Source organism: Chenopodium album, chromosome 27, assembly GCF_948465745.1.
Source record: "Chenopodium album chromosome 27, dcCheAlbu1.1, whole genome shotgun sequence".
In the NCBI taxonomy this organism is placed as follows: Eukaryota; Viridiplantae; Streptophyta; class Magnoliopsida; order Caryophyllales; family Amaranthaceae; genus Chenopodium; species Chenopodium album.
Window position 1 is genome coordinate 2,077,717 of NC_137860.1, and position 11,939 is coordinate 2,089,655.

Genomic DNA, 11,939 nt, shown 5'->3' on the forward strand with positions numbered 1-11,939 from the left:
TTATTTTTTTATTATTTCTCCATTTTAAATCATTTATTTGTCATTCATTTTTAGGTTGTTTTATTTATTTATTTATTTTCTTAAGTGGTAAGATGAAAAAATAATTAGGAAGCCCTCCTCACGAGGGGTATTCCCAATGTATTAGTCGAAAGAATACAAAACCAATTAGAATTATTATAAACGAGGGATATTTAGGTTGCTTAATGCTTATCATATAATAATATATACGTAGTACTTAATATCCCTATTGAGTGTGTACAAATTGAGTCTAAAATCCTAAAAGACTGTGATGTAAAATTAGCAAAAAAATATTTTACTTAAATACTTACGGTCTCACTAAAATAAACTCATGAAATTTCCCAAAAAAAAAAAAAAAAAAATATTGATGAAATAGTCAAGTCAATTTAACCAAATCTAACTAAGATAAAATCTCATGCCTAGATAAGTGGTTTAAACCTTAGTAACAACGTCAAGAGCACGAGAACAGGGGACAACATGAACAAAATATGACCGTTGGGCAAAAAGGAAATGAAATCTAAAACACCAAATTAAAAATCCCATTAGATTACATTTATTTCTTTCCTTTTTAATCCAACGACTAATTACAAACATCATTCACACTCTTCCACTTACTTCGAATCACAAAACCCAGAATCAATTCTTCTTCCATTTTCTATTTCTCTCTCCTCAATTTCTTCTTTCATTTCTGTTTGATTGTAAAAATAAGGAATCCAATTCTGGGGTTTTTTCTTATCTTCTTCATTTTCTGCAAATGATGTGACATTATTCAATTTGAAAAGAAATATAAAAAAAAGGGACGGTCCATAATTGTAATTCTAGCATATTCTTCAAGATCAAAACTTTATTGTAAAGGGGTTTTATTAAATCAAAAAATGGCAGTTGAAATTGAAGGAAATCGTCAAGTAGAAGAAGAAATGGTTGCAAACACTATGCAAATGGTGGAAAGTGGTGTTAGTGGTGTTGAAAGTCATCCTTATGCATTTCATGTTTCTGGGCCGAGGAATCTTTCTTCGCCTAATTGGAGAGATATTATCAATTCTAGCTGGTTTGTTTGATTTCCTCTTTTTTCTGTACATTACTTATTTTTTTTGAATTGTTCTTTCTTTGAAGTGTGGTTTAGAGAGTTGCAAACGGCAGTGATGTAGACGGGATTTGATCTGGTCGCGTCTTTACGAAATTATCAATTTTTTGGGGTTTTAATGGGTTTTTGTTATGAAATTATGTCACCTGATTTATTTAGTTATCTAATTGTTTGAATGTCTGAATGTGTTGGTTTATTTCAAAATTTGATTATATTGATGGGTTGATCTGAGAAGTTGCTAATAATGGGATATTGTTACCTTTTTGGCTGTTGATCTTTGAATTGGATAAACGGGTTTAGATTAAAAAAGGAAAGTTCATGATACATGCTAAAAAATCATGATCTAATAGTTTCCTTTTATGATTAAATGTCTTAGATTATTGCTTATCTTTTGAATACATCGCTTAAGATGATTTGACTATTGTTATGTTGGATTCAGGTTTCTAAATCATCAGCATTTGCTCACTGATCTGTGACAATCTGTCTTTGAATGGTGATCTATTGGGAATTTAGATGTAAAAATTGTGCAATGGGATCGTTTTGACTTAGGTTTTGTAATGCAAAACTGTTCGAACTAGAAACGAGCTTTTCGAGTAGTAATGGGATCGTTTGAATTTTCTTTGGACTAAAACTGTTGGCTATTTTAGGAAGTTGTATCTTCCATGTTTTAGCTCGTTACAACCCGTTTTGTAGATGGTAGTATTACATGTATATTAAAAATTTAAAATTTCATTACTACCTTTTCTTACCATCTAGTCCCCTACCAAACACGCGATTTTGCAAAAGTATGAAGGGTTTGTAGCAATGCAATATGTTTTTAGTTGTTTACTCCTCGCCTAATATTGTCCAGTTTCTAAATGAATTGTTTTTCTTGATAATATGAATAAGAACATCTCTTTTATTTACTATATTTGGTCTTCCAAAAAAGGGTTGCAGATGAATTTTGATGAGCATAATTTAGGAAATATACCTTATTCATGATAAGATAATACATAGTAGGAATTCTGCTGTAGAAGAAACCATGTTATTGAAACCGTTTGAGTTTTCTTTGGGGTAACATCAACTGGAGCTTGTTATCAAGGATTACTTAAAGTCTTTTTCCTGTGTTTTTGACTTTGTGAAACTATACTACGTAAGTAGTATCGTAAATTCTTCTTTGATATGAATATATGATTGATAACCTATTAACTTATTAAGTATTCATTTACTTCATGCTTTACTATTTTGATATTTCCTCATGGCAGGAGAATCTTCATTGCACACCATTGGTCATTGGCAGTAAAAGTTGAATTGAACTCGTCAATTCTTAAGTAAAAAATATGCATGTAACCTTTTGAAGTCTCATGTACCTTCACATACAGTTTATAGAATGAGATTTGTTGCCCTTTGCATCATCATCACACTTGTTGGAAATGACTACTTAATTTGAAAATTTGAGTGATTAAATTTGGATGATTTTGTGTACGCCTCTTTAGTTTTAAAGTCATAGTGTATCATTTTTCCTAGACCAATAATAAAGTGAAAGCTACAAAAATAGTGGCACCAATAAAGTTTGATTTGTTGAGCTACATGTTCCACAGTGCAGGGGAAAGATACATGTTCCAGTTGAATGTACATTATAACTAGCCTGGACAAGCTCTTGTATCTTTTAACAATGAATGATATAGAAATTACCTTGCAGTTGCACTTGAGCAATAGGCTTTATGCGCGGGCAACTTTATGTCATGACAAAAGTATAGTTCTCTAACTATTCATTGTTGTGTGGACAAATGCAGGAAAGATGGAAATTATAAAAGAACAGTCATGGCGTGTTTCATACAAGCTGCTTACCTGCTAGAGCTTGACAGGCAAGAAAACAGAACACCCGATAATGCTTTGGCTCCAAAGTGGTGGTTGCCTTTCAAGTACAAACTAACTCAGACCTTAATCGATGAGAGAGATGGATCCATATTCGGAGCAGTACTTGAATGGGACCGCTCTGCAGCTTTGGCTGACTTCATTTTCATGCGGCCAAGTGGGGCCCCAAAGGCCGTTTTAGCTCTAAGAGGAACAATCCTCAAGAGCGTGACAATCCGAAGGGATTTAACTGATGACCTTCGTTTCCTTGCTTGGGAAAGTTTAAAGGGTTCAGTAAGATTCAAAGTGGCTTTTGATGCACTCAAATCGATTGCAGACAAGTATGGAAGTGGCAATGTCTCTATTGTTGGTCATTCATTAGGTGCTGGGTTTGCCCTTCAAATTGGAAAGGCATTAGCTAAAGAAGGAATATATGTGGAGGCTCATTTATTCAACCCTCCTTCGGTTTCCCTAGCCATGAGCCTTAAGAATCTTGGAGAGAAAGCGGTTTTTGGTTGGAAGAGAATCAGGGCAATGCTTCCTTCAGGAGCCGAAATCCAGAGCATATCATCAGATGATCAGAACAAGGTGGCAAGTGAGGTGTTGAGAAAATGGGTACCGCATTTGTATGTAAATAACAGTGATTATGTATGCTGCTATTATGCTGACCCAACTGGGAGTGTTGAAGCCGGAAACAACAGTGGCAGTAAGGAGAATGTGGCTCCTGTGAACAACAATGCTGCCAGTGTGGCTGCAAAGCTCTTTGTATTGTCCAAGGGAAATCAGAAGTTTCTCGATGCTCATAGGTTGGAGCAGTGGTGGGCTGATGATCTGGAACTCCAAACCGTTATTAACAACAGCAAGCTGATTAGTCGGCAACTCAAGTCTTTGTATCAACTCCCAGCATCGCAGCAGGCAGTACCAGGGAAGCAAAGATAGCATCCAGGGAACCCAAATTGATGCAACAGCTGATACAAAGTATTTCTTTTTCATCTCATTTTCCTCATAATTGTGATCTAAATGCTTTACAATTGAGATTTTTAATCATTTTTCCTAAGTAATCTTCAGAAACTTTGGGCCTGTTGGTCTTGCAGAGTTAATGTAAATCCCCTTCAAATAAGTAGCAATATCTTCTGATAACTATTTTTGCATAGCTTCTTAATATTGAATTATCCTTGATCTAATTGGATTTGATTATCTAGCCTTTATAGTTTCATCAACTTATCCTTAGATATATAATTGGTTCACATTAATCTGTCGTTATACACGTGCTTTTAAGAATGTGCACACATATTAAATGAATTGTGTATTGTATTGGTAATTTAAGTTGACAAATGATCCTCGTATTATATTAATATTTTAGATAGATAACAAATAGATTTCGAGTAAAAAATAGTAGAATTAACAATGGAAATTTGAAATGGAATATCTCAACATTTCATCAATTATTGACATATGCTTTTGTATTAACTCAAGAATCATAAAAAACCTGGTTTCTTGGTATAAATATTTCATCCTCTAAGATAATTTTCATGCCATTATCGGCATTATGCATGTCTCACCAATGGGTAGTACAATCCTTAATATAGGTGCAACCCTTATACAATAAAACAGGAAAACAAATATAAGTTTGTTTTGTACATTTTCATTCCATTATGCATATATAAATTGTATGATGAAATGAAGGATTGAAGGGCATTATGAAAATAAAGCCAATCATAAAAATGATATGATCTTAAGATCAATAAGGATTGTTGTCCTTTAACTCTCCTTTTTTTGTAAATTTTTGCATCCTCATTGTTGTTGGATTTGCTAAGGGGGTGTTTGGTTTAATGATTTTAGATGTAGGAAACGGATTCAATTAAGTGTTTCCATTTCTAGTTGTTTGGTACGGGTTAAAAGTAACAAATACCGTTTCCTAAGGGTAACAAAATCTTTCTATTTGGTTACCCTTGACAAACTAGTGGAAACAAATACGTTTCCTTACTCAATCACAATCTACCCAACTTGCTTCCATTCCATTAGGATACCAAACATATAGTAAGGGTAACGCTTATCATTACTGTAACACCCCAATAATTCTCTCTTTAAACCTGTGAGGACCCTGAACAATATTCAAGAGAATTACTGGCGTGCTACCGCCACGTGTTCAAACGTTAAGGCTTTATCAGAAAATAGCAGCGGAAAAACTAAATCAGTTATAAATAAGTTTCAAAACCAACGAATGAAACCAAATTAAGTCATACAACTTGGAACCATTAAGGCCCTTATTCAAAACCCAATAAAAGTAGTAAGTGGTTAAATTCAGTGTTCAAATAAATTCAAACCCAAAAGAAATAGTGTCGAATAAAATCGAATTAAAATAAATTCAAACTTGCAAAAGAAATAAATGCAAACAACCAACTCTCTACTCAAGATCCCATAACCCTGATGAATGCTACATGTGTAAGAACCTGTGGTAATTCTGCTCCCCAATATTACAAGTGTAAAAATTGGATCGTCACAGGGTCATTGAAAGGTGAAGGCCATGACCAAAGAAAGACACACAAAGCACGCAATCAGCAAAGCTGAGTACATACAAGCTGCAAAATAAATTAAGAAATCCATAACATGCTACTAATAATCAATCATCATGCATCATTAAATTATAGACTCAACACACGACTCAACTATTTATATTACTAAGACTCCATTAATTAATAATAGGTAAATCATTATTTTTATTCATTGGATTACGCAATAGACAAGGTTGTCCAACCCGTGCTCCATTTGGAACATCAATAAATGAAAAACCCCATGCCTCCTTTCGGAAACATCAATAAACATCCAACGACCACGGGCGCGACTCCGTGACCGTAGTTAGTATGAGATCTCACCTAAATCCTAGTTTTGAAAAATATTTGAAATAAGAGACTCGTAGATCAGACGGCCTCGAGAAAAGTACACGGCTAATACCCCATGTACCCCAACCCCTGATTGTCATTACTCTAGAAGTGCACCAATCCAGAGTTTTATTGCTCATCCATCTTGCACTTTACGTGATTTACAGGTTTAGACTTGGTGATGACTCATATGCATAACAATACAATCAATCCAATATCAATTCAATCAAGTAAAACAACTTTTCAATTTCAATTCTTGATTTATTAGTGGCAAGCAACATTTATTATTTATTCCTTTACTACCTCGGTGTATAAACACCTCGAGTGCATAAGGCACCCCAAAACCTCAACCTCGTCTTAGAAGACTTAAATTCTTCCTTTACTCATCCTGCTTGCATAATCATGAATGAGTAATAAATTAATCATTACACCAATCATATACCTTTGCCTCTAAGCGCACCTTGCATAATTAGAGCACAAATAATACTTGCAATATAAAATAGTGCACGTCATACGAAATTCATAATGTATAACCAAACAATTTAACTCAGTCATCCCTATACATGATACTAAGTTCTCGATCCGTCGTCCTTAAACATGCACCTAAAAGAAAGGTTTCGTAACTTGTACGTACCTTGAGCAAACGAATTGGTATGCCACTTTACTAACTAGAAATCACCTTCAATAAACTCCTCTCCTAAGCCAAATAATAACATCTCAATCAATACCCAATCAATCAAATTTACAGCAATACTAACTTACTTTAAAACCTTCAAAATCCAAATCAAACAACACTTTAAAACCTTCCCTTTAGTTAAAATTAAAGGCTTATATATAGTTCTTTAAATTTTTCTTCATAAAAACCTTAAAATACACTCTTATACATGAAATTACAGCAAGTTCAAAGTCTAATAAAAATCTGAAAATTATATAAAAACCCCTAAAAATCTCCCTTTTTAATGGGTGATTAAACCCTCTTTATAAAACATCAAAAGTAGTACTTAGAAACTATTTCCAACACTTAAAACTTCAATAAAAATATATATTTATGCTTAATTAACTTTAAACATAATTAATTTTATTAATCAAACTCAAGGATAATATTTTAAGTATAAAAAAAAACTTCGTTAAAATCAAAAACTGCCCGAAAATCATATTTAGAGGCTGAATTTGGCCACGAGAGGGTGGTTCTCATTACCAAAGGTGGTGAGTCTTTCTTAAAACGTTGTTTTCACATGGAAAACACTACTTTTTCATCAAAATCAGATGAGTTCAGAATCTGATCGGGATTAAAACGGGATTAATATTAACGAACGAAAATCTAAAAATTAAAACACGAATCTATGTGTTCAAAATAATCTGGAATTAAGTTAAAGTAATCAGTAGTTATAATCACCAAAATTTCAAAACATCATTACTATAAAAGCCCTAAATCAATTGTTCAAAAAAACCTTAAAATCATGATTTTCAATAAATTGAAACCCTAGGTTTATAATTCATAAAATATGAAATTTATAACATAAATATAATCTGAAATTTATAATCTTTATACCATTAAAATATAATTTGATACTAAGAATATAATCTTTATACTAAAATCAAAACCCAAAACAATTAAATTAACATTAAGCAAAATAATGAAACAAAGGAGGATGAAAATAAGACTAACCTTTTTTTGTGGGAAATTTTTGGAGATTCATGGGGTATTTATAGGAGAGAATTATTGTAGGGTAAAAAGAAAGATTGGGCTTCATAAAAAATAATGGGTCGATTAAGTAAACAAATGGGTTAGGCTTGTGTGATTGGACATAAATTGTAGAATAAAGGTGCATAAAATAATTTGTTCAAATAATTTTCGACCCAGATTAATAATTTGAAACTTTTGAAATTAAATTATGAAATATAACAAATAAATATTATAAATAAAATAAATTTTCATTTATAAAATATTTAAAAATACGGGGGATTACAATTACCCTTTTCCCTAATTGAGGAGCGTGATGTTTGTTTTGTTTTTTTATAGGTGCAAGATAATCAACTATTGAATGCCATTGCTGAGGAAGCTCTTATAATTATACTCGCAACGGTTTGACTTTTTGCACTATTAACACATCATCATTTGACCATCTTTTTTAACTATTATATAAAGTCAATGTTATCATGTAAGATGTTGTTGGGTTTATTTTAATATATAGTTTCTTAATATAAACTTTTTATAACTTATATAAATATATAATAAAAGATATCAACGGTCAAATATGTGCATTGGAAAGCGTGTCCAGTCAAAATGTTGCAAGTAAACTGGAACAGAGGGAGTATTAAAATTTTTAATATTATTAACAAATTACGTGAAACTATATGTATATGTAATTTTAATTATTTATTTTTTTTGAAAATATTTTATTAAGGGAAGTTTATATAATTATTAATTTTATTAAAGTTGAGGTTTAATTTAGGAAAGTTTTATTTTAGTAAAGTTTTTAATTAATCACTTTAATCAATCAAGATAGAAATTGCAACCTCAAATTGCAATCACACAATCCAATCAAACAAAACACCAGAAATTGCTACAAATCACCACAAGATGAACGCAAGAACAATCGCAGCAACAAATTCAACAAAAAAACTCGAACAACAAAATTCGGTTGAAGAAGACAATCGAAAAGAGATAATACGCAAAAATGAATAATTTATAAACCTATACCTGAATTCATTCCGACAAGACCATAAAATCAGCCAAATCAATTTCATTCAAATTCACATTCATTCTCAGTACATCAATATCTTCCTTCAATGACTAATAATCCGCCGCCGAAAACGCCGTCGCAGCTTGAAGAATCGCAATCTGTGTCAGATATCCCTCAACTCTCTCTCAATTCCAGCCAAATCCATTACAATTTCGCAATTAGAGTTTTTGTTTTTTTTTTTTGTTTTTTTTTTTGTTTTTTTTTTTTTTTTTTTTTGGAATAAAGGGTTTTGTTTGAAAGGAATTTTGAGTGCCCATGGAAAATTAGAGTAACCAAACAACACCTTAATGGAGATAAGTGTGATGTGCCTATTCAAATGTTAATGTAATTTGAGAGTGAGGGATAGCTCAAGTGGTTAGAGCTCCCATCCCGGTTCCAAGAGATCTTGGGATCGATTATCATCATTCGGTTCGGCTCCAATCAGTGCAGTACAGTTCAGTTTAGTTCAGCTCTAATCAGTTCAGTTCAGCTCAGTTCAGTAAATGTGAACAGGCCCTTAGTCGATTTTTAATAAACAATCCCAACTTTTGATTATTATAAAATAACAATCCCAACTTTTGATTATTATAAAATAACAATCCCAACTTTTGATTATTATAAAATAATTCCAAATTTGGGAGAGAGAAACCTAAAGTTAAAATTTCAAAAGATTTTGTCAAAAATAAAATTTCAAAAGAAAATAGAAATAGAAAAGACATAAAAAAAGGAATGGTTTTTTTTTATTTATTTTTTATTTATTTTTTATTCTTGAAGTAGGTGACAAAATTTTATACTACCTCTGTTACTTTTTATGTGCAACTTTGAAATATTATTTGTGATATATAAAATATTCCAAAGTTACACATAAAAATTAACGGAGGTAGTATTATAAAATTGCATGAGAAGTTACCAAAATACCCAAAATAGTCGCCTCCACCACCTTTCCAAGGCGTATATTTGTTTTATCCACAAATTTGTCATGCCTAAGAATCTAAGATCACCACCTAAGAATACTATTTTTAGGACAGGTAATATCTCCTGGGGACGGAGAGGCCTCCGGGATGCGGGGAATAAACTTATACAAGGTTATGCTTGGAAAGTTGGTGATGGAGAGACAGTGCGAATTGCAAATATGAAGTGGGTTCAGGGGAAAGTCCCAGAACTTAAATCAAGTCTTACCCTTAGAGGAGCAGGATCAGGAAGAGTTAAAGACCTACTGGTTCATAATCCGAGACAGTGGAATGCAGCGATTGTTAGGGAGAGATTTGAATGGGACTCGGCTAGGAAGATTCTGGAGATGGAATTACCGACAACTGATGAAGAAGACCTTCCTTTCTGGAATTATCATCCCTCTGGTAACTATACTGTTAAAACTGGGTATGCTTTTTTAATGCGTGATTTTTCTCTGGAACAGGATAATAATCGGGTTCTTTCCTTCTACAAACTGATCTGGAAGCTTAATATTCCACCAAAATGGAGTCTATTTTTATGGAAGTTGTGTCGGAATGGAGTGGTTGTTAAGCACAACTTGATCCAACGAGGAGTGGAAATGGATGGAGAGTGCGACTCTTGTGGGATGGAGGAGGAAGATATTCAACATATTTTTAGATTATGCTCTTTTGCGAGATATGTATGGAATAATTTTTCTTTGCATATTAGCTCAGAAATTGATGAATCTATTCCCTTAGGACACTGGATTCAGCGTCATATCCTGCTTTTTCATAGCGAGGATGGGAAGCACAGTAGTAGGATACATGTGTTTGTGGGCACCTTATGGAGCCTCTGGTTAACTAGAAACGGGAGGGTCTTTAGGAATGAAGGCGGGTATTTGGCTGATCTTTATAGACATTATAATCAGTCTATGAAAAATCTTGAGTCTTTCCTCACACCTAATGTGAGAACCAGGGAGGCAATACAATTTCTAGATAATGGGGGAGGTCAGCCACCAGGATTTAGAAGAATTAACATTGGATGGGGTGGTACTCTTTTGGAGACACCCCTGGGTGAAGATAGTCAGGTGGTGATTATGGTCGACGGCTCCTGGATGAAAAGCACGGGCCATGCAGGCTTTGGATGGGCTTATTCCTCAAATGCGGAGGATTTTCAGGAAGGAGGAGGGGACTTTGGCAATGCCCTATCAGCACTTCATGCGGAACTAGTAGCTTGCCTTAAAGCTATTAGGTGGGCCCGAGGAAAAGGGTACCAGCGTGTCACAATTTACACAGACTCAAATGCTATGATCCAACACTTGCAACACCCAAAGAGTAGAGAAATGAGGCTTCTTTGGACCTTCGGAGATTTATTGAAGGAAGGTCGATTTTTGGAAAACTGTACTATCTGGAAAGTTGATAGAAGTCAGCTTTCTATGGCGCATGATATTGCGGGAAGGTGTAGAAAGGATTTAATTAGCTTTACTTTGTAATTTTTCTTTTAGTTGCTGTTGTCAAAATATATATATATATATATATATATATATATATATATATATATATATATATATATATATATATATATATATATATATATATATATATATATATATATATATATATATATATATATACTATTTTTATTTTTTTGAAACACCTAAGAATACTATTCAATCAAACTCTTCCTTTATATCTTTAGCTAAATACTTTATGGTCCTAGGTCCTTAACATAAAGTTAATATATTTTTAATATCTTCAAATACTTGATTTGTACGAGTATTAAAATATTGTGAGCTTTAAAAATAGGGAAAATTTTCTAGTTAGATTTGGAGGAAAAAAGTTATACTCGTACAATATTATGTAAAATTATATAATGGTACGAATTAATTTACAATCTTTTAGTTGTAGTTTATGAAATACCGGATACCCACCCCTTAATTGCCTGATCTATTGCTAATTTGCTAGGATCACGCTTCATTCATTTTTTACTCGCCAACTGATGCAAAAAATAATAGGGTGTACATGGTTCATCTACACTACATTTCAATTCACCTAACTGCAGACTGCAGAGTAGTCCAACCTCCATATTGTTCTTATACTCTTCCATCCTTTCACCCTCCTCGAGCATTTTCTCCAACAGTTCTTGAGCTCGTTCCTTCTTCATTCCATCATAAGCACCACTGTATAACTCCATAAATGAAAAGCCTTTCTGTGGTAAACCTTTAGTTTCCATAAGCATAGGCACGTGAACATCCTTGTACAAAACATCCTACAATCCAACAGCCAAGGGACTTTTAGAAGACATGGGTTTATTTCGATATACTGAACCATTCATTACCAACGTCTGTATATGAAGTACGAACTCTTCAGCTAAGATATACCCCTGATTTTGCCCATTAGGAGAACAAAGAACAGATATCTCTAGTCAGAAGGATGTGCAGTATGCATTACCTTTTCAAAAAGG

The 11,939-nt window shown here is 33.1% G+C and overlaps 2 protein-coding genes across 2 annotated transcripts; both read left to right on the forward strand.

Moving 5' to 3' along the window:
* The first annotated feature begins 588 nt into the window (after positions 1-588).
* LOC145620406 (GDSL esterase/lipase At4g10955-like) lies at positions 589-4,100 on the forward strand. The gene is made up of 2 exons (XM_081675082.1): positions 589-1,066; positions 2,878-4,100. The coding sequence occupies exons 1-2, from the start codon at positions 894-896 to the stop codon at positions 3,875-3,877; spliced, it is 1,173 nt and encodes a 390-aa protein (XP_081531208.1). The 5' UTR covers positions 589-893; the 3' UTR covers positions 3,878-4,100.
* A 5,425-nt stretch (positions 4,101-9,525) lies between these two features.
* Positions 9,526-10,968, forward strand: LOC145618976 (uncharacterized). The gene has a single exon (XM_081673582.1). It carries the CDS (start codon positions 9,526-9,528, stop codon positions 10,966-10,968), a length of 1,443 nt encoding a protein of 480 aa, XP_081529708.1.
* Positions 10,969-11,939: the final 971 nt, after the last annotated feature.

Excerpts from the sequence above, each read along its gene's own strand:
- LOC145620406 (XM_081675082.1), top strand. The coding sequence starts at position 894 with ATGGCAGTTGAAATTGAAGGAAATCGTCAAGTAGAAGAAGAAATGGTT. Across the intron at positions 1,067-2,877 it reads GATATTATCAATTCTAGCTG|GAAAGATGGAAATTATAAAA; the intron begins GTTTGTTTGATT and ends GGACAAATGCAG.
- LOC145618976 (XM_081673582.1), top strand. The coding sequence starts at position 9,526 with ATGCCTAAGAATCTAAGATCACCACCTAAGAATACTATTTTTAGGACA.